The 24,207-nt window shown below is 33.2% G+C and overlaps 1 protein-coding gene across 12 annotated transcripts in view; it reads left to right on the top strand.

The window, feature by feature from the left end:
* Positions 1 to 24,207, top strand: part of STXBP5 (syntaxin binding protein 5) — a 165,362-nt gene that overhangs the window by 125,990 nt on the left and 15,165 nt on the right. For 11 of the 12 annotated variants that reach the window (XR_009543732.1, XM_060167219.1, XM_060167220.1 and 8 more), the window contains 4 exons: positions 6,443 to 6,493; positions 11,833 to 12,072; positions 14,983 to 15,352; positions 15,660 to 15,825. Coding sequence is in view for 10 of the 12 variants with exons in the window: in XM_060167219.1 (XP_060023202.1) it covers positions 6,443 to 6,493; positions 11,833 to 12,072; positions 14,983 to 15,352; positions 15,660 to 15,825 (827 nt within the window). In the remaining 2 variants the exon portion in view is untranslated. The remainder of the gene's footprint in view (positions 1 to 6,442; positions 6,494 to 11,832; positions 12,073 to 14,982; positions 15,353 to 15,659; positions 15,826 to 24,207) is intronic. The other variant, XR_009543733.1, reaches the window with a different exon arrangement.

Genomic DNA, 24,207 nt, shown 5'->3' with positions numbered 1-24,207 from the left:
GCTGCTTTTAATATGTTTTCTTTGTATTTAATTTTTGACAGTTTGATTAATATGTGTCTTGGTGTATTTCTCCTTGGATTTATCCTGTATGGGACTCTCTGTGCATCCTGGACTTGATTAACTATTTCCTTTCCCATATTAGGGAAGTTTTCAACTATAATCTCTTCAAATAGTTTCTCAGTCCCTTTCTTTTTCTCTTCTTCTTCTGGAACCCCTATAATTCGAATGTTGGTGTGTTTAATGTTGTCCCAGAGGTCTCTGAGACTGTCCTCAGTTCTTTTCATTCTTTTGAAAAAAGCGTATTATTTACTCTTAATTGTCAAGAATGAAATTTCAGACAGGTATTTTAAAACCATTATACAAGTAGGGATTCCTCTAAATGAATTCTTTTTTCTTTTTCAGGATGACTAAAATCCGAAGAGTATGGCATATTGTGTACTCAAACTCTAATTCTATTTCTTAGTGTATTTTCTGTCAAATTTCATAATAAAATCTGCTCAGCAAAGTCTGTTCGTTTTATTACCAGTACTTACTGTGTATGCGTCTCTCTATAGAATCATCTTTTTCTTACATTAGAAGGATATGCAGTGATCTTTCTAGAAATAACTTGCTGTTTGCTTCCTAACATAAAGAAAATTAGTCCAAATTAAAGTTACGTTACTGAAATAGTTTTTCGTCAACTATCGTTTGAACAGAACTATTGATGTGGCAATTTATTTTCTGTCATTACTTATTGTATTTATTTGCTAGAGTTGCCATCTGAAAATACTGCAAACTGGGTCGCTTAAATAATAGAAATTTACTTTCTCTAGAATAGTTCTAGAGGCTAGAAGTCCAAGATCAAGGCATTGACAGGTTTTTTTTTCTTTCTGAGGCCTCTCTCCTTGGTTTACAGATGGTTGCCTTCTTTCTGTGTCCTCACATAGTCTGTTCTTCTAGGCACGTGCACCCCTAGTGTGTCTGTGTATCCAGATTTCTTCTTCTTACATGTACCAATCAGATTGGATGAGCACCCACACTTAGTGACTTCATTTCAACTTAATCTCCTCTTTAAAGGTCCTATCTCCAAATAGGTCATATTCTGAGTTAGTAAGGGTTAAGGCTTCCACGTATGAATTCGGGGGGAATAATTCAGCACGCAGCACTTATTATGTTACATTTATGTACTACCTTCTATAGGAAATGCTTTGAGATGTTTTTGATTATGGTGATATCCTAGACGTTAAGTTTTATGAGTTTGTGGAAAGTATGTAGAGACAGGAAAAATAATGAAGACAAAAGCTCTAGGAGTTCAAGAATTAAGAGAACTTGTAATAGCCAGATCTTTACCAGACAGGTATTAGTATCTTTTTAAAGTTTCTCCTTCATCTTAGGTAATGGATAAGTGTTTGTATTTCCAAAAGTTGTCCTTTTGATTAATAAGCCTATATTTAATTTGTCCCCTTTTTCTCTCTTTTTCACTTCATGAAGAAATTCAGCTTCTTTCTAAAAATTCTAACAGTTTTTGTTTATTTTCATTCATTGCCATGTTTATTGAACATACACATTAAGTGCTAGACACATGCATAGATACAGTAATTTGCAAAATAAATTCTGTTCCCAAATTCATAGAATTTATATTCTAGGATGGGAGGTAGAAACTGACATTATTAGTTCAAATGACTATTAAAATAGTGTGTGATAGGAGAGTTTCTACTTCTTGGGCCCACTTTCCCCCCCTTGGATTGCTTGCTCTATCCTACAAGCTGATTTTTAGTCTTTTTTTTTTAATTATTCTGATTGCTTTTATTTAATATGCATACATTTCGACATTATCCATGAAAAGAGTTGCATTGTATCTCTGCAGGTGAGAAAAGTGATATTGTCACTTTATTCTAACTATTGAACTGCTCTCGATGTAAACAAAGATCCGTTTGCTTTTTTGGCATCTTCTTCATACTGTCATAATAAGAAGTCATTTCACCTTTTATTGTTGGTACATTAATATAAAAGTCATAGTTCTGTTTTCTTTTAAAAAACCTTCCTTAGAAGAATAAGATGTGGAACACAGTGGGTAGAAAAGCTAAAGGAAAATTTCAAAGCATCTGTTTAATTTCAGAGAAGTGGTAAGAATCTCTATAATTGAGAAACTTTTCTTTGCGAAGAACTAAAAAGCATCAACCGTGAGGGAACTGTCATGTATGGTATAATGGCCCATGCAGTCCCCTTGCCTTAAGATTTACTTCTCTTGAACATCATGCGTCTTTCCTTGGTGTTGAAACTACCATTGCAGACATGATTGTTGTGATTAAGTGTAACTTCATTATTCTTTACAATCAAACGCAGCTCTTTACTGCTTATTCAGCGAGCCAGCTTGATATTCTCATTCTGGTTTATAAGAAGAGAGAGCAAACACTCAGGTTAACAGCCTGCTGAGATCCATCTTTGACTCCAGTTTTCTTCAGACTGAAGAAACTTCTTTACTGTCATTCCCATTGTTTCTGCTGTGGACAAAGGCATAGAGAAAGAGAGCTATTTTATAGTTTCTAGTGACAGAGGATTTCAAAGCAAGGAAGATACTGGGTACCAGGGCAAGAGTTGCAGAATACACAGATAAAGAAGAGAAAAACAGGCAATTTGCCTTCCAAGAACTCATTCAGATCATATGTTTTCAGTTTGAAAACCTCAGTGGAAGCTGAGTAACTTCAAAGCATGAGCAGAAGTTTCTTTTTCAGTGTGATGAAATCAGGTGACAAGGTAATTGTGTTGCAAGTGCTTCTGGGACTCCTGAGAAGTAAAAATATGAGCTTCAGAAAATACTGGATAAAGTCTGCAACTGCTTCCTCACAAAATTACAACCAGAGTACAGTTTATAAGCCAGGAGGACTAACTAGAGGTTCTCCAGAAGTGGATCTGCCTCTCCTGGACCTGCCACCAAGGAGGTTGATTAAACAGACCTGAAAACAAGGATATTCCTCTGAAGTAGTCACAAAAACTGAAAGAAACATTTAGCCTAAATTTCAACTTTAGACCTTGGGTTTGGAACTTAGCCTCTCACAGAAGACAACAGTAAAACTAGCCAAAATACATGAGGCTCTTATTGCCAGGCATTGAGCAGTCCAGGACTGTCATCCTCAAGAGAAAGAAAAAACATGAGGTGAAACACAGTTCTCTGCCAGAGAATACTTTTCCTGTTGCAGTGCAGAGTGATTAGAACCCAAGTGGAGTTGCAGTCTCATTAAGCTAAGGAGGAGGAAGTTGGAGTTCTGGGCTTCTAAAGTGACTGGAATTTGTGAGGGAGGGCACTAGAGAAGAAGGAACTGCTTCAAGGGGGATTCCTAGAATCCCTGTGGAGATTCAATGCAGGTCCTTGCCTTAGGGCTGGGCCACATACGAGCTGGTCAAGACTTCAGTAGGCCTACTTAACAACCACCTGCTGTGAGGCTGAGAGCTGGCCAGTGATTCATGCGATGCTGGGAGTAGAAGTAGTGAGACCTTGCTGAGCACCTCATTCATTCTGTTTATATCCCAGCAAGGCCACTCTTGAAGAGTAAGGATCAGTTCTTAGCATAAGAGCCATACCCTAGAACAAAGTTCTAACTGAAATAGACCCACCCTAACAAAGAATAAAACCAAGCTTGTTATCCACCAGTAATTTAACTGCATGGCAGAACAAAACTCAACACCAGTTAAGGTTGATGGTATAATCCAGGCTCCCTTCAACATATTATCTACTATTCAGTCAAAACATATGTCCACATTCAATCAAAAGTTCCTAGACAAGTGAAATAAAAATTCAAAATCATGAGAAAATATGACCCATAATTAAGAATTTAAAAAATCAGTAGAAATAGACTATAAGATGACCTAGATGTTGAAATTAGCAGCCAAGAGTTTTAAAGCAACTGCTATAATATTATATGTTCAGGTACTGAAATGGGAACATGGTCATAGTGAGTGAACAGATGGAGAATATCAGCAGAGAAAATTAAAACTTTATAACAAAGTGAAATACTAGTACTGAAGAGTTCAGTATCTGAAACTATATGATCAGTTCATCAGATGGGTTTAGTATCACTAGATGGAGACTACAGAAGAAAGGGCTATGGAACCTGAAGGCATAAATATAAATTACACAGGAAATGCCAAGGAATTAAATCTTTTCACCCCTCCACCGCTTCCCCATAAAAATATCTTATGAATTACTCAGGTTTATTTCACTTCTTATGTTTAGATATAGAACTTAGTTTTTGAAATGAACTTGAAAAGAGGTTGAGCTTATAGTTGTGCATGCCATTCTATATTTATATCCTAAAAGTTTTTTTCCATTTTCTTGTTTTAGTTAATTGGAATATTACCATAGAATTGGAATAAAGAAATATTGGATTGTTTACAAAAGTATATTAATAGCTCATCTGTGTAACATTTTACAGTTTATGAAAAAGTCATTTTATTTGTTTATTATTCATAAATAATGTTTATTAAATCCACACTGTGTGTAAGGTATTATGCCTAATGTTTTGCTTATGTCATCTTATATAATCTTCACAACTATGAAATTGTCATTAATATCTATTCCCATTTTACAGATGAGGAAATTTAAGGTTTAGAGAGGCAAAGTGATTGGCCTAAGGTCACACACCTAGTAGTTGGTTGAATTAGATATAAACTCATATTTGGTCTGATTCCAAATCCAGTCCTAACCACCGTACTTTACACTTCCACATTTTACAAACTAGATGTTGAAGCTTCTTCAAGAAATGTTCGCTGTGGACTTACTGTATCTACGTACTGGGTTTGATGAATTAGTCTTGTTCCCTATCCTGAAGTTGCTTTTAGTCTAGGGACGTTGATGCTGTCTGTGGTCCACATAGCAGCAGCATCAGCATCTCCTGGGAGCCTGTTAGAAGTGCAAGAATCTGATTTCACAAGATACCCAGGTGACTGGTGTGCACATTCAAGATTTATAAGCACTTGATTAAGTTTCAGAATAACTTAATCAAATCAGAGTAGCGGGGTCTAGAGAGGCATCCACATCATCTGATTCTGAAAGAGTATCTTTAGACTGTACCTGACTGATTTTTCTCCTTCAGATATTGTATAGATATTATGTATCAGTCTACGTACATTGTACCTTTGATATTTGGTGAAAACCTCTGAATTCTTTCAAAAGTTTAATATTGCATTTTAAAAAACATTTTGAGAGGGGTATAGTATCTTCTAGGTTTAAGAGAATTGGATATTAAATACAAGAGCAGCCATTTATATGAGATCAACCAACCATAGATTTGGCTATTTTAGTTTTCTATTACTTTTTGTCTTTTAACTGAGATTGATTAAGTCTGTGTGAAAATGGGATAAGACTGATTCATATATTTGACCCATTGTTGTTATTTTTTAAAGGATGCTAATTAGATTAATGACGCTTAGAAATAAATACTTGATTTCCCCCTATCCCTTCCCAGTTTGCCTAATGCCTCTTTCCTAACACTGGATTTGTCATTTTTTTAGATGTGGAAGTTATGTACTATGACTGGATTTCTCTTTGCTTACATGGCGCCCTTATGGACTAGCAGGGTCTGTTCTTTAAATATCTCCTAACAGTCCAAAATTTAACCCAATATACACATTCATGTATTAACAAATGCTTTTTCAAAATTTCACATAGGAAGCACTATTCTGTTACGCATGCACTGCCACTAACATAATAGATATAGTTAAACACCTCCTAACTTTAAATCACTTCCTAGATTTAGGCAATAACTGATTTTCAGGATGGAAAGTGAATTTCAGTAGTTTTTTACCTAGGCTTTTGTATTATTCTAATCCAAAATAGAAGTATCTGTAGTTTATATTTTTGTAAATACTCTAATTTTAGACTGAGCATGACTTTGTTTTTTGTTTTTTACTAAAATGTAAATTGAGTTGACATATATGAAGAAATGGATGAGCCAAATATTTTTGTGAAGTAATCAAATACTTCAATTTGATTGTAGATATAGGATGTCCTATATTCAAGAGATTAAGTTAAAAAAGAATGAGCCTAATAGCTGTGAGGACGAGGAGCTGGAAAGATTTTATTGTATCACATACCCAAATTCAGTCCTATGCCTCTATTGTCCTTATCTGCAACACCTTCTTTCTGAGAAATGATTTTGCTTCCTTAGAAAAGCCTAACCCTTTCCTGTGAGCCTAAGAAATAATTAACAGTTAGAATTTAAAAGGCTTTCTTGAAGTGAGAGCTTCAAGCACTCAAAGGTGTTACAATCAAGTAAGTACAAACTTTTTAAAAAGTTGAAAATAAGATTTACTTTCCACCCATAACATTATTAATCATATCTTAATTATCTTAGCATCTAGACTTAGTAAGAAAAATATTCACCCCTATCTTGAAGACCAGTTGGTATGAATAAGCATGAATCAGATATTCTTCAGAACTTTAAAAATGCATTTTATTTTTCAGCAAAAATGTCAAGGAAGTTAAGCTTGCCTACTGACCTAAAGCCTGACTTAGGTAAGTAAAATAAATAAATGAAAATACATAGTAGTTAAACTCTCTTTAATGGGAAGACAAGGAAATCAGGAGATTTAAAATGACCATAGACTAGATTTTCATTGAAAATCAAGTTTAAAATGACTGTTTAAGGATTAATAGCCTTCAGGATGCTCTCTGTAGATTGTAAAGGATAATTATAATATAACTTTAAGCAAATCAAAATAATATATTTCCTCAGCCCTCTCATACTTTTATCTAAACAAAATTTAGTGTAAGATTAAAATATGTGTGATTTTGGATTAATTTCTATTAACCGTCTGAAAACTTATTTTGAACTTTATTATTTATAAACTTATTTTATGAGAATTTAATATTTTCAAAATAAATGACTAGTTTTCTATATTACAGTGAATCTCATACCAAGAATCATTATTACTTTTTGACAATAATAAGGTGGAAAATATATCTTTTTCTGTAGCACTCTCTATGCAGCCTATCTATTAGGAAAGCAGAGTGAATATATTCACACATTCCTTCTGCTTTATATCCAGCTCCAAAACAGCTCCCTGATATCCCAGGATAGGGACAAATGACATTTCGATAAAGACAAAAATAAGATTCCATGTAGTAAATATAAAGCAGGATTTCCATTTTAATTTTAGAATTTCTATTGCCTTTAAGTGGATAAGAAGTATGACTGCATACGGATGATTTCACGCATGTTTGTCTTAGAAACAACTAGATTTTCTCCTTTTTATTTGCTCACCCACCTCATCTTCTCACTGTTAATTCTCTAGATTCCTTGACTATCTTCTTATGCATAATACAGACTTAGGTATTGGTCCATTTCACCTTACTGATTTTAGCATTTCCAAATCATAGTCTTATCTCAGTTATACTGATAGCATGTTATTATGAGTGAGTAGGCATAATATCTTCCACTGTCATCAGTGAAAGGTTCCATTCCTGAACATAGGGAGAACAGTTTAGTAGAACCCTGTAATACCCCTGCTGTTAAGGGAACCAGAAATAAATTCTAGAATGTTGGTTAACGTATGTTTTGAGAAGAGCATAGTTCCCTTCACTATAAAAATGAAAGATGCCATTTGAACCCACATGTATCTGAGGCTACCGTTAAGCATTTTTTTCCCCAACAAGAGGATCCAGAGTTTTCATCAGACTCTCAAAGATGCCCATGATTTTAGTAACACTGAATACTACTACTTAAAATGGTTTTGTGTCTTTTATTACCTAAAAATCTGTTGAGAAAACACATGTAGAAGTACTTTTTAAATTAGTAAAAATAGGATGTCAATTACTTTTTAAAAGAATATTCACACTTATGAATTATTTAAGTAATTTAATCAAAGTGTGTGCTCTGTGCTTTTATAGATCATCTTTATTCAGTTTATCTTTTACTTGTGTGCCCCTGTATCTCAATGCCCTAAGCTAATTATAACTTTGATTAATATATATGTTGAAACAATACCCATGTTGCCTCAATAATTTTCCCTTAAGTCATTGTGCTACTGAACTATTTTTTGATAGAGATTCTTAGCTGGTAAATCTTTTACATTGTCCAGAGAGTCAACGGGGAAAAACAACTATTATCCATAGGCTCAAACTGCCAAATGTTGCTAAAGTAGCTGAGCTGTTGGACTTTTCCTGCAGCTATGGAAGCTTCTGTGAATAGAATTCACTTTTGTTTATAGGGGAATTATGCAACATTGTACTTTCACCATAGCTTCACCCTAGATTCCATGGCCCACAACTCAGGAATCATGGGCGATATTGTTAGACTGCTGATGTCACTTTTCAAGTGTCAAGAACAGGAGGCAAAATATCAAACTGTTATGTATCTTTATGTGAGTAAGTATTTTGTCCTAATTTTTACCCTGACCAAATTTACCTCTTGGCACTATGTTTTGATTGGGGGATATAAAATTTTGTTGCATAAGGCTCTATGTGACAGGAGAGTGTGATATACACAGGTGGAATGTTCTAGGCATCCAGAGAATAACAGGAAAGCAATGATTTTATGACATGGTTGTATCACTAGAGCTGGATGGAGGCATTAATGACAATTTTTTTCTGAGTTTAGATCGGCCAGAAAGACCACATGTTCCAGTTTTGTTTTTTTTTAATCTAAACACTGAACTTTAATGCTCAATAATAATTAAAACACTCCACTCGTATGATATTGGTGATATGACTAATCCCATGTTTATCTGGAGTTGCCTAACAGATGTTTTAGACTTGAACATGGGCACAAATCCAAACTCTTCCATTAACTAGCTTTCTCAGTCATTTAACCTGTCTGAGCCTCTACTTCATTATTTGTTAAATTATGGTGATAATACTTTTCAGGGTTATTATATAGATTCAATAAAATGGTAAATGTAAAGTTTATGATAGTATGAAGCACATGGTAGACCCTACTTAGTGGTAGCTATTTCATTTCTGCTCTTATTAGTAGAATGAAAATGAAAATTTCTATTCCATTTGTTAAGCTTGCCCAATTTCTTATATTTAAGCCACAAAGACCCACAACATCTAACTTGAGAGCAGTCAGTGGTAGTTACAATTCGTGAACTGCTGAAGATTCTAACTTGTTTTCAAACAGTTCTACACAGATAAAATAAGCAACCTAATTCTCTAAGTTCAGAGTTGATTCTGATTCAGTTCATTTTCCCATATGGATCTAGCCATAGGAGTTTCTCTGGCAATCTAATTTTTATAGAGAAGTCATATAATAAAAACACAGTTGTAGTTTATGAATTTTATATAGTTAAATTAGTCTATTAAATTAAAATAATGTTTACTTGGCCTGTGAATTAACATTTGAAGTATAGATTGTTGTGAATCACCTATTGTAATTTTAATAGATAACAGTAAAGGTTTTCATACAGCTTAATTTATATTGAAATTTATAATATTAAATTTTCTTGTATCACTGATTTTCATTTTTATCACTAGGTCACAACTGATAATATAGGTGAATAAGTCTGTTCATCTTGTTATGTGTATGTCTTATCAAAGTAACAAATATTTTTATCATTGGAAAATAAATTTTAAATTTCTGTTTTTTTACTAAAATAACTTTGGGAACATAAAGAGTTAACATTTGGAATCAATATCATATTACAAGCTCATCCAGTAATGAGCTGTTGCTTATAGAAAGTTGTTTTATTTACATTAAGTAGTTCTTTTCTACTGTGTCATAATCTGTAACAGGAAGCACAATCTCAGGCAAAAGAAAAGCATTTTTAGAAACTATAGTTAGAAATAACCCATGCTGTTGTCATAACTAGTGGCTTTATTGTTTTCAGAGGCTAACTGTAATCAAAATTATGTTGTATATAATTATTGTTTGGGAGAATTTTTTTTAACCTATGAATCTAAATTTGATTACAAGAAGCTTTTGGGGGGTATAAGTAGGATTCAATTATGCCTTTTTTATTCAGTAAAATACAACTTAGAAGACTTGAACGTGTTTTTCATTTTTCACAACATTATGAAGTCATTTCTTTCACAATAGCATTGGAAACTTGTGATTTGAGGAATGATTTATTAGATGTGAATAGCAGAAACTACTAGAAATTTTAATATATCCCAGTGGTGTAGCAGAAACACATTGCTTCAGATACTTCGAACTGTAGGTCTGTCTTCAGCAAGTATATGTTGAATACCTTCATATGCAAGGCACTATGCCAAATTCTGCAGGGCATCAAAAGGAGAGAGCCCTTGTTCTCAAGAAATTTACAGTCACATTAGAACAAGGCCTAAGACAAGTCAGTAACTACAGAACAAATGTACTATTCATGCCAGGGGGGAGATAAAAAGCTATCAAGATTCAAAAGAGAAAAACTGTGTATGGTTTTAGGAATCAGGATAAACTTCATGAGGATGACAGTACTTGAGATGGAGAATAAACACCATCTAGATAGGTAGAGAAAAGGCAAGGGCACGAATCAGAAAGAAAATCACAAGCAAAAAAGTAGGTAAGCTCCAGGTATGTTTGGAGAACATTGAATGGCTCGGTTTATTTCCCACAGTGAACTGAAGCAGGGCAGCACTCTGGCAGATAGGGCCGGGAGGGTAGGTTGAGATATTTTGTGGAGTCTTAAAAACCTAGTAAGAGTATAAGAGGAACTGTTGCGGATTTTTAAGATAGAGGTGATAGAATTAAAACTGTACCTTGTAAATTTTAGTTGAGTTTTGATAGAACAGTGACAGAGTGAAGGTGGGGAGATCTCTTGGGAATTGTAGTCTAGATGAATGGTGATAGAGGCCTGAACATAGGGTGATGGAAGTTGATTAGTAGTGGAAAGAAGGAAACAGAAACATTAGAATAGCGTAGGACTTGGCATCCCATCAGAGACATGTAAGTAAAGTGAAAGGGAAGAACCGAAATTGGGACTTATTTCAAGTATTGTTTTCCTAGGAGACAGAGGTGTCATTAATATAAATAGTGCCATTAGAAGAATTTAGAGCCTTGGAGAAATGATGTATTTTGATTTTGCCTAGTGAGACATAATAGGAAAAAATTTTTTATATGCGTTTGGAAATGCATTCCAAGAGAAAAGAGACCAGGGCTTGAAACAGACTTGAGATTGGCCACAGAGAAGGTAGCTGAAGACAAGAGAGGGTTTATTAGTATAATTTACAAGTATCCCTGTCATTACAGACAGAGCCGGGGTAAAGGGAATATACCTGGCATCAAGTTAAGTATGAGCCAGATACCAGTTGTACAGTTTAATGAAAAACGCCTTAGATGAACGTTAGTTACAGTTAAAATCGCATTTAAAAAAAAATAAAGCTAAATTTTTATGGATTAAGGCTTTCATATGGACAGATTTGAAGGAAAAAAGTCCATCATACAATAAATTTGAAGGTAACATCAGAGTACTTATAAAAGCATTTTTTTTAATGTAGAAAATTGAAAATACCCACTTTCCTGATTCTATCTACTCATGAATTATATTACCAAAGGAAGAAACAGCACCATGAGAAAGGGTAGTAAGGGCTAAGATTGGAAAAGCAGCCAGGATACTAACAGAGAGCTGCACCAGAACCACAGAGATCATTACATCCAAAAACTCACTGAGCTCACTGGGATGACCTCAGCTCAGTTCTGAGAAGTGTGGATTTGTCCCTCTGTGTTTCAAACACAAGCAAAGGAAAAAATTGTTAGCATAAAAGTAAATTGTTTTTCTTTTCAATTAAAAGAAACTTAAAATTAAATATGCTGTAGATTTTATCTTTTTGCAGATTAACTATTTGGCAAAACTTATACCAAGCAAAAAACATGATATTTTATAACTTGAGCAATCTCACAACGTTTTAAATTGTTTCAGATATAAAAGATAATTCCTTCAGCCGATCACGGAGTTCAAGTGTAACCAGCATTGATAAAGAATCCCGAGAAGCAATCTCTGCTCTTCATTTCTGTGAAACTTTTACTCGAAAGGCAGATTCAGCCCCCTCCCCATGCTTGTGGGTTGGTACTACATTGGGAACAGTGCTTGTCATTGCACTGAACCTTCCCCCAGGAGGAGAGCAAAGACTTCTTCAGCCAGTAATTGTGTCTCCAAGTGGTATGTATGCTCTGGTGCTATACTTCTTTTGAAGGTTTGCTTTAGTATAATTTAATAGAAGCCTTTGCTTTTCATTTTTGAATCAATCTAAGTCTAAATGGGGATAGTTATAGTCTTATGTTTTTAATTGAAGGAATACATGGAATAAGATTCCAGAATATCATTTACTTATACAGCCATTCAGGTTTTATATTTTTTTAATCCTAGAATCATGTCTAAAATGATTACTACAAAAGAAAATGAGAAAAACAAACAAACAAAAAAAAACACTTGTTCTACTGCATTCTAGGATACCTCAGAATAGTATGTTCTATAAGCAAAAGGATGGTACATATTTAGAGAAAAAACAAAAAAGTGTATTTTTAAACATTATACACTTGGCTATTTTTAATCTCTATGTGTGAACTCTTAAAATACATTAATTTTCTTATTTGAAGAATTAGAAAAGGTGATTTAATAAAAAAAATTAAGAAGAAAAAATCTACAGTCTTCCTATATTGAAAATGAGATTGAATTTTATCACATGTATGTGGAATCTGATAGGTCTTGAAATAATTGAGAATTCTGGTTTCCATTACTAATCTATGCTGATCTAGATAGAAAAAAAACAAAAACATGGTTTTGCTTACTAGTGTATTTCTTGTTTATATAGTACATTTTAACAATACTTAGAATTTAGAATTAAAATGTAATTATGATTTCTAGTTCTACCATTTCTGAACTACCTTTACATTAAAGGAACAGTTTGATTTATTCATTCAGCTCAGTAATTTACTATATACTACATACCTAGTTGTTAGAAAAAGTTACATAATGATGAATTTCTTAACCAATCTCATTTCTTATTAGTAAACAAGTATATGTATTGGAAAAAAAAACTAGAAAGATGAAAATCAAAATGTTGATAGTAATTATCACTGAATAGTGGGATTGGGGGTAATTTTTATTCTTTTTACTGATATGTAGTTTCTAAATTTTCTACAACAGACAGTTTGTGATAAGAAAATGTTTCCAATAAATAAAAAAGAGAGAGGGATTAAATATAAATAATCTACTATTAACTATATTAAAAAATACTTAAGATTTTTCCAACTGGCAATAAAGTCAAATTAGCTGTAAATCTACTTTGATATGAAATAATTTTCATGTGTAAGAAAGAACCTTTGGGTTTCTTTTCAACGTTGGAATCTTTGAGGTTTGTTTCTAATAGGATGCCTATTTTAAAATATAACAATGACATTTATATTATATTATCTCTATTGGAACTATGAGGAAAAGAGAGGTGTTTTCCAAGCAGGTGGGTTTCCATGCCTAAGAGCCTGAAATGGTCTATTTTGTCCCCAACTGTTTTTTGTTGTGGTTTTTTTTTTTTTTTTGCCTTCAAGAGGAGAACTCAACAATTACCACTACCCTGCTGGAAAACATAACTATAATCCTGCCAACTGTAGGACAAGCATATATTTAAATATTGGTACATTTTTAGAAAATCTACTTACTGGAATTACTATATCTCATATATGTTCATATGGACTATAAACCATTCCCAAATTAGCAAACCATTTAAAATAATTAAATTGTCTACTTTCCAAACCTGGACAATAGACTAACGCCAGATGTAGCAAATGAATTGCAGGATGCCCAGTTAAATTTGGACTTTAGATAGCATATTTTTTAATATAAATATGTCCCATCTTTCTCTTTGGAAAAATAATGCAGAATTTGGGACACACTTATACTAAAAAAAGTATTGATTGTATATCTGAAATTCAGATTTAACTGGGCATCCTTTATTTTATCTGGCTACCCTGCAATAGACAAAATATATAAATGTGAAGAGGAAAGGAAAATTTTGTCTTCTAAGAAAAATTTTGACAGAACACTGGGATCTCTTCCTCTTAGAAACAAAAGAATACAATATATGGATAATTTTTTGCAAACTATAAAATATAAGTATAAAGTAATAAAATATGAAAAAAATCCTCTAAAATAAAAACTGAAATGCTAAATCGGTTCTATACCCTCCCTTCTATTGCTTTCCAAATCCTTAATAGTATCATTTAGCTTACTTAGAAATGAGCATATATCATATTTACCTATTCAAGGATATGGACGAAAGGGATTCCCATTAATTAAAGTAAATCAAGAAATATAACTACTAATTTAAGACTGTAAGTTGACCAAAGCAATGTCTGGAGTGTATTTGACCTTTACTGGTAAATAGTTTTTTTGAAGTAATGTTTAGAAATATGTGGAAACTTTTTTTTCTCATTGACCCTGTAGATCAGTTCTGTCCATTAAAAATGCAGTGTGAGCCACATAAAGTATTCTAAATTTTCTAGTAGCTGTTTTTAAAAAAGTAAAAAAATTTAAAAAGTGAAATTAATTTTAGTAACATATTTCATTTAGCCCAGTCTATCCAAAATACTATCATTTTAGCATGTAATCAGTATTTTTATATTATTGTGGTATTTTCTTATAATTTTTTCTTTGTACTAAGCCTTCAAATCCAGCATGTATTTCACTCTTACAACATGCCACAATTTGGACCAGCCACACTTCGAGTGGCTAGTGGCTGCCATATTGGACCGTGCAGCTCTAGATGCCATCTGCTTACTCTCATACTCAATGGTAGTACACTTGCCAGGTATGAGGCCTAGTTCCACACATCCTAGCGTTTATCTGTTTGGTAGCAATTATAGTAGCACTTATTTATTTGGTAGCACTTACTGATATCTTTTTCCAGATTCAAATATCATGCTTGAAGTTTGAATCCTATCAGTGAGCCAGTGTACAATTTCGGTTCAGTATACATTCTACATATTTTTGAGTGTCTAGTATGTGTCAGAGTTGGAATAAACATATTTACTGTGGGATTAAAATATTTTTTATTTACTAAAATTACAATTTTAGGTACTATATTGAGGTTAAAAGGGGCAGTCCTGAGAATGGCATTCCTGGATTCCACAGGCTGCTTAATGCCACCCGCATATGAATCCTGGAAAGAACACAATGTTCCTGAAGAGAAGGATGAAAAGGAGAAATTGAAAAAACGAAGACCTGTCTCTGTATCTCCCTCCTCTTCTCAGGAAATTAGTGAAAACCAGTATGCAGTGATATGTTCTGAAAAGCAAGCAAAAGTAATCTCACTGCCAACTCAGAACTGTGCTTATAAGCAAAACATTACAGAGACCTCATTTGTTCTTCGTGGAGATATTGTATCATTGAGTAACAGTATCTGCCTTGCCTGCTTCTGTGCCAATGGACACATTATGACTTTTAGGTAAGAGTTAGATTTTTTCTTTTTTTAAACACAGATATAACATTTCCTCCCTCAACACATAATGTTGCAGAATTATATTCAGTTTGAAAGAAAGGCTTTTATTTGTTTACAGTCTTATACACTGAGAATTTATTTTCATTCAGTTCATAGTGAACAAGTATGTGAGGAAAACAAATCAGTTTTATCTCCCACTCAGGTGCACTAAATCATAAGGTTTATAAGTTCCCTGCTATTTTTACCTCCTCTAGTATTTGTTCAAGACTAAAACCTACCTGTTTATTAACAAGTTTTTAATTTTTTTCTCAAGTTTGCCAAGTTTAAGACCTCTATTGGATGTGTATTACTTGCCCCTTACCAATATGCGGATAGCCAGAACGTTCTGCTTCACCAACAATGGACAAGCATTATATCTTGTTTCACCTACAGAAATCCAGAGACTCACTTACAGTCAAGAGACCTGTGAAAATCTTCAGGTAAATAACAATAATATTACTATAATTTCTTCAGAGGTGAAATATTTTCTAAGGTCCCTTATATTGTCCATCCCTTATACTCACAGCAGTGAACAAATAGGCCTACATGAGAAAACTCAAAGCCTTTCTTGAGAGTTTGAGAGCACATGTTTTGAGATTGGTGGTAAAGTGTCTTCATCAAACTCTTGTTATAAGAGGGACTCCATCTCCTTGATCCATATTTTTTCTCTCCAGTGATGTCAAAGAAATACAAAATACTACATACATTTTATACCCACTCTCCACATAGAATAAGTATCTATTATACAGAAACAAAAAAAATCCTTTTTAAAGACCTACATTAATGTGAAGATAATTGTATCTCTTTTAGAGTAAATGTGTCATTCCTTCTCATACTCTGTAGTCATGAGGATGTATATGCATTATAAGAAAAAATAAGATTTGATAGGTTTCCTCTGAATATTTTTGTTCATCTATTTGTGAGAGATTACAAATTCTTTAAATACAAAACTATATCTTTTTTAAATATCGAGTGCTTTATTTGCTTGCATATATATTAGAAATTATCGGTTTAGCGTCAACTTTTAAAATAAAAGTGCTCTTAAAATGTTGTAGCTAAAATGTTAATCGATATTTGATATTTAGAGGAAACCGTTATTTAAGGGAACTTCATAATGAAAGCTTTTGCAATTTATCAGCCGTATTTTCCTGGTTTATAAAATTGAATTTGTGGCTTATTTTTAGAACATGAGCTTTAGAGTCAAGAAGACTGAATTTAAGTCCTAGCCATGCTAGTTACACAATTATGTGACGTTAGACAGGTTTCTGTGTCTGAGCTTCATTATCTTTAAAATGAGGATAGAAGTAACATCTAATGTCATAGGGCCTGATGTAAATTAAAGGAGATAATACACGTAAAGTGCTTATTATTAGCACAGTGCTTAGTACTGAATATATGTTCAGTGTCAGATGTTTGTGTTATTTCAGTAAGGTAGACTATACTAGAAACATACTCTTAAATGATATCATTATAAATCTTGAGAGTGAAACAAAATTACATATCTGATATATTAAATTCCCATTTACATTTGGGTGGATGTGTTTTTTTAAAGATTCCTAAATTTCTGAATTAAAATTATGCTTTTTATGGGAAAGGTAAAATTTTCCTTAGTGTTTTCTTTCATTAGTAAAATGTTACTCTATTAAGAAATAATATGGACAATTGAATATATTCTTAATTCATTTCAGTCTGAAATGTGGTCTTAATTCAACTGCTCAAAATTCTAAACTTCATCACTTTTCTGGAATCAATTTATTCTATCCTTGGATCAGTGTTTTATTATTTTAGTAAAAATCAATAGCAGCTACAGCAACTTTACCTATTTATGTTTAAATGAACTGGTCACTTAATAGTACACTCAATTTATGTTGATAACTATCTGCTATATGCCTTCATGATATGGTAAGTGAGAAATGAACTCTGTTCAAGGACTTTGTGATAGAATGTTTTCTTTGGGCGATATTGGCATTTTATTTACCTCTGTATTTTCAGTGCCTAAAAATAATGCCTTGTTAAAAACCTGTTGACTAACGAACTCTGTGGTTTCCAGAGAACCCTGTTACATTGTGCATTTATTTAACTTTAACCAAAAAAAAATTAGGAAGATATTTATAAACATTAATGGAATTTTTAGCCAAGATGGAATAATAGGAACCAGATTAACCCTCCTGCCTGAAACAACAAAGCATACACAAACATGAAATAATAGTTTTCAAGATCCTAGACATCAGGCAGTGAAATGAAAGTAATCCCTGAGAGACAGGAAGCAAAAGAGGTGCCCCAGCATTCATGCCTTGATAGAGTTTCCAGAACGTTGCAGAGAGAGAACACTAGAGATCTACAAAGGGTGCAAGAGTACTCCGTAGAGTTCTGTTCAGCATATACGTATGGATAAACTCTCTGGCCAGAGAAAGAACCATCTGAAAGGAATAGAGGATTAGAGGGAAACACGCCTTTTCCCAACAGCCAGATGGGAAAAACTTATAATTCATTTATGAGTGTTTTAGTTTCCTAAGGCTGCTGTAACAAATCACCACAAACTTGGTGTCCAAAAACAACATAAATTTATTCTCTTACACTTCTGAAAATTAGAGATCTGAAATAAGTTTCACTAAGCCAAAATCTAGAGAAGAATCTGTTCTTTGCCTCTTCCCTCTTCTTGTAGCTGCCAGCATCCCTTGGCTAGGGGCCGCATTACTCCACTCTCTGCCTCCGAGGTCACATTGCCACCTCCTCTTGTGTGTGTCCAATCTCCCTCTGCCTCTCTTTTTAAAAAGACACTTGTAATTGGATTTAGGACTCATCCAGATGATTCAAGATAATTTGCCCGTGGCAAAATACTTCATTACATCTACACAGACCCTTTTTTCCTTACAAGGTAACATTTATAGTTTCCAGGGATTAGGACCTGATGCCTTTAGATGACCATTTTTCAGCAGACTTCAATGGGAAATTGGGTAAAGTACTCAGGAAGGTCTTGGCTCATTCGGGAGGAATACTTAGCCTTAAACTGAGCACTGTTCCAGAGTTGCCTAACAAATCATGAAAGCAAGACCCAAAAGGGTCAGAATGTTTCCTAGTATCCCAGAATGAAGCTCAAGATGACTCACAGTAAATTAAAAATATTCAACACCCAACAAAATAAAAATCATAATGTCTGGCATCCTGTCAAATGACCAAGCATGCAAAAAGATAGGGCAGCATGACCCATAATGAGAAGACTAATCAATCAATAGAAACCAAGTCATAACTGACACAGACACTAAAATTAGCGCAGAAAGACATTAAAGCAATTATAACTGTATTTCATGTGTTTAAAAAGTTAAGTAGGAATATAGAAGATATAGAGGCCAAAGTTGAACTTCTAGAGATGAAAATCCACAGTGTTAGAGTTGAAAAATATACTGGATGGAATTAACAACAGATTAGACATTACAGAAGAAAAGATTAGGTAACTTGAAAGCACAGCAATAGAAAAAAACAATTGAGCATTTATACTTGGAAAATTTATAGCACTGAAACACCTATATTATAAAACAGTATATTAGAAAAGTTCTCATCAAACCAGTGACTTCAGCTTCTACCTTAAGAAACAGAAAAAGAAGAGCAAGTTAAACCCAAAGTAAACAGAAGAAAGAAAATAGTAAATAGCCAAGTGGAAATCAATGAAATAGAAAACAGGGAAGCAATAGAAAAACATCAATGAAACCAAAAGCTTGAGCTATAAAACCAGTAAAATTGGTCTCAAGCCAGACTGATTATGAAGAGAGAAGTGACTTACCAATATCAAGAATGAGAGAAGTGACTACTGTAGATTCTACAAATGTTAAAATGGATAATAAGGAAATATTATGAACAACTTTAGGCCAATAAATTTAAAAACCTGGATGAAATGGGCAAATTCCTTGTGAGACATATATTACCAAAGCTCACTCAAGAAAAAATAAATAACCCGAAGAGTACTATAGGGAAATTGAAGTTAGAAACCTTGGACAAAGAAAATTCTGGGCCCATGTGTCTTCACTGGTGAATTCTATCAACATTTCAGGAAGAAATAGTACCAGTTCTATACAAAACTCTTCCAAAAATTAAAGTGGGGAAATGCTTCCCAACTTGTTAATGGTAGGTTCATAGAATATGGTACCAAAACCAGACAAAGATTTTAAAGTAAAGAAAATTGCTTATAGACCAATATACTTCACAAATATAGATGTTAAAATTCTAAAGGAAATTTTAGCAAGTTGAATCCAGTGGTATATCAGAAGGATAATTCTGGTCATGATAATTCATCATGACCAAGTAGGATTTATCCCGGGAACATGGAGTTGACTTCACATTTGTAAATCGGTCCATGGAATTCACCATATTAGTAAACTAAAATAATAAGAAGCAGTTGACAAAATCTAACATCCATTCCTGATTTAAAAATAGTCAAACAAGGAATAAGTGGGAACTTAAAGGGCATCTAGGGAAAATCTACACCTAACGTAATACTCACTGTTGAGATACTGAATTCTTTTTTCCTTAAAATCGGAAGCTAGAAAGGGATGTTCGCTCTCAACACTTCTATTCAGTGTTGTATTTAAGGTTCTAGCCAGTGCATTCAGGCAAGAAAAAGAAAGAAAAGTCATCTCGATCGGAAGGGAAAAAATAAGCCTGTTGTTATTCACAGGTGACACGATCATCTATGTAGGAAATCCAATGAAATCTACTTCTAAACACTACTAGAATTTGACAAGGATGCAGGGTATGAGATCAATATGGGGAAGAAATTTATTTCTTTACTAGCAATGGACATTTGGAAATGAAAATTTTTAAAACACCACTTATAATAGGAACGAAAAATATGAAATACTTTGGGATAAATCTGAAAAAAATATGAACGACTTCTACATTGAAATTCACAAAATATTGAAAGAAACTGTTAATAACCTGAATAAATTGAAATATGTTCTTGGGTCACAAAACTCAATATTAGGATATTGATTCTCCCAAAATTGACCTATAGATTCAAGGCAATCCAAAACAAAATCCAAGTGGGATTTTTTTTTTTTTGTAGGAATTGACAAGTTTACTTGAAAATTCATGGAAATGTATGGGAGTAGGCAGAATAGCAGAAAAACTCAAAAAAGAATAAAGTTGAAGGGCTAACACTACCTGATTTTAAGAACTATTATAAAGCTACAGTGATCAAAAGAGCATGATATTGGCATCAAATTAGATAAATAAATCAATAGAACAGAGTAGAGAGTCTAGAAGTAAACCCACACATACCTGGACAACTGATTATTTTTGTTTCTTGAAGTATAGTTGATGTATAATATTATGTAAGTTATAAGTGTACAATATAGTGATTCACAATTTTTAAAGGTTATATTCCACTTATAGTTATTATAAAATATTAGCTACATTCTGTGTGTTGTACAGTATATCCTTCTAGCTTATTTTATACGTTATAGTTTGTACCTCTTAATCCCCTATCGCTATGTTGCCCCTGTCCCCTTCCATCTCCCCACTGGTAACCACTGGTTTGCTCTCTATATCTGTAAGTCTGCTTTTTTGTTATATTCACTAGTATGTTGTATTTTTTGGATTCCACATATAAATGATATCATACAGTATTTGTCTTTGCCTGACTTACTTCACTTAGCATAATGCCTTCCAGGTCCATCCATGTTGCTGCAAATGGCAAAATTCCATTCTTTTTTATGGCTGAGTAGTATTCCTGTGTGTGTGTGTGTGTGTGTGTGTGTGTGTGTGTGTGTGTGTGTTGCATCTTCTTTATCCATTCATCTGTTGATGGACACTGAGGTTGCTTCCATATCTTGGCTGTTGTAAATAATGCTGCTGTGCATGTATCTTTTCAAATTAGTGCTTTTTATTTTTATAAAAAACATATGTAATATGTAATATGTAACCAGGAGTGGAATTACTGGGTCATATGATAGGTCTATTTTTAGTTTTTTGAGAAACCTCCATACTGCTTTCCACCATGGCTGTACCAATTTACATTCCCACCAGCATTCCTAGTGTACAGGAGCTCCTTTTTCTCCACATGGGCAACTGATTTTGACAAAGACAATGCAATGGAGAAAGAATTGCCTTTTCAACAAATTATGCCAGAAAATTGGATGTTAAAATGCAAAAAAAAAAATATGAGATTTGATCCATGCCTCTCACTATATACAAAAATTGATGGATCAAAATGGATCATAGACCTACATGTAAATCCTAATACTGTAACACTTCTAGAGGGAACCTAAGAGAAGATCTTTGTTAACTTGAGTTGGGCAAAGATTTCTTAGCTATGACACCATAAAAGAACAAATTGATAATTTCAACATCAACAAAATTTAAAACTTCTGCTCTTCAAAAGACACTTAAGAAATAAAAAGATAATCCATAGACTGGAAGAAAATCTTGGCAATGTGTCTGATAAAGGATCTGTATCTAGAATATGTAAAGGACTCTTAAAGCTCAATAGAAAGAAGACAGACAACTCAGTAAAAACATGGGCAAAATATTTGGACAAATGCTTCACCATGAAGAGATGCTTGACATCATTAGTCATTAGAGAACTGCAAAGTAAAACCACAATGAGATATTGTTAAACACTTACTAGAAAGGCTAAAATTAAAAAGAATACCATGCTAAGTTTTGAGAAGGATGTAGAGAATCTAGAACTCTAATACACTTCTGATAGGAATGAAAAAACAAAAACAATACAACCACTTCGGAAAACAGCTTAGCAGTTTTGTAAAAAGTCAAACATCAATGAACGAAAGACATAGTCATTCTACTCCTAGTTTTTAACCCAAGAGAGAAGTAAATTTATATTCATAGCTGTTTTATTTGTACTAGTCAGAAACTGGAAGTTACCCAAGTGTCCATCAACAGATGAATGCATGATCAAATTATAGTATATCCATACAGTAGAATACAACTCAGCAATAAAAAAGAGTGAAATGTTGGTAACATTCAGTATCATGGATGAATCTCAGAACAGTTATGCTGAGTGAAATAAGCCAAGCAAAGAAGTGTACACATTGTATGATTCTATTTACATAAAACTAAAGAAAATACAAATTAATCTGTGGTGAGAGAAACCAGATTGGCAGTTACTTAGAGATAGGAGGTCGAGAAGGGGGTTGAGAGAAGGTCTTACGGAGAGGCACAAGGAAATGCAAGTGATGGATATTCACTTTCTTGATGGTGGCCGTGATTTTACGGGCATATGTGTATGTCAAAACTTGGCAATTTTTACACTTTAAGTATATGCAGTTTATTATGTCAATTACCTCAATAAAACTATTTTTAAAAATTAATGGATTTCAGGACTTTTTATTAGCATTAAAGTGCAGTTAGTCAAAAGTATATGTTTATGGATCGAAATACTTAAATTTCTTTCTACAGCATTATTCTAACCATATCTTGAGTGAAAACACAAGGAAAATTTACAAGTTGTCTTTCAAATTGATGACTTGATTTATCTGTGAAACTTAAATAAAACTTACCATAATCATAAAGAGGTGGAACATACCGATTAATTCAGTTTAAACAATTAAGTTAATAACTGTTCTAAGCACCTCAAGATTGTAACTTATAAACAAAACTCCATGTGTTCACTGTAAAAAATCGATGACAGTTGAACTGTTTAGGTTCTCTTGAATATATTATGCAGCAATACTGAAATTTATTACCGTGCTTATCTTGGAAGATATTTATGTAGTCTCAATATTCTTATAACAGAGTTTTCTTAATCAAAGTTATTAAAATCAGTGATTATTTGATGTAATAAAAAGAGTTTAGTTATTACAAATAATACTGCTGTGAATATTGGTGTTTTCATTTTCTTCAGATATATACTGAAGAAAGTGGAATTTTGGATCATACGGTAGTTCTGTTTTTAGTTTTTTGAAGAACTTCCATACTGTTTTCCATAGTGGCTGCACCAATTCACATCCCACCAAGAGTGCACGATGGTTTCCTCTCCTCCACACCCTTACCATCATTCGTTATTTATAGGCTTTTTGATGATAGCCATTCTGACAGCAACCAAGATATGGAAGCAACCTAAGTGTCCCATCAGCAGGTGAATGGATAAAGAAGATGTGATAGATAGATAGATAGATAGATAGATACATGCATACATACATACACACATACATACACACACACACATACAATGGAGTACTACTTAAACATAAAAAAGAATGAAATTTTTCCAGTTGCAACAACACATATGGACCTGGAGGGTATTGTGCTAAGTGAAATAAGTCAGACAGAGAAAAACATACTGTACATTATCACTTATGTGTGAAATCTAAAAAATAAAACAAATGAATGAATATAACAAAACAGAAACAGACTCACAGATAGAGAAAACAAACTAGTGGTTACCGGTGGGGAGAGGGAAGAAGGGAGGGACAATATAGGGGTAAGGGATTAAGAGGTACAAACAACTACGTATAAAATAAATAAGCTCTAAGGATATATTGTACAGTACAGAGAATATAGCCAATATTTTGTAATAACTTTAAATGGAGTATAATCTATACAAATATTTAATCACTCTGTTGTACATCTGAAACTAATATTATAAATCAACTGTACTTCAATTTAAGAAAAAAGAGTAGTGACAAACAAAGCACTTACATTGACTCATTCATGAAATTAGTCCTATATTTTACCACTTAAGCTTATAAACACAAATGACAAATGAAATCCAACTAACATCAAACAAGTATACTTGTTTCTATATATTCATATTTTAGAGTAGTTTAAAAGTTCCAGACATCGTTTCAGAGATACAGTTTCCCATT

This window comes from Lagenorhynchus albirostris, chromosome 12 (assembly GCF_949774975.1).
Source record: "Lagenorhynchus albirostris chromosome 12, mLagAlb1.1, whole genome shotgun sequence".
In the NCBI taxonomy this organism is placed as follows: domain Eukaryota; kingdom Metazoa; phylum Chordata; class Mammalia; order Artiodactyla; family Delphinidae; genus Lagenorhynchus; species Lagenorhynchus albirostris.
This window is presented reverse-complemented; position numbering and strand designations above follow the sequence as displayed.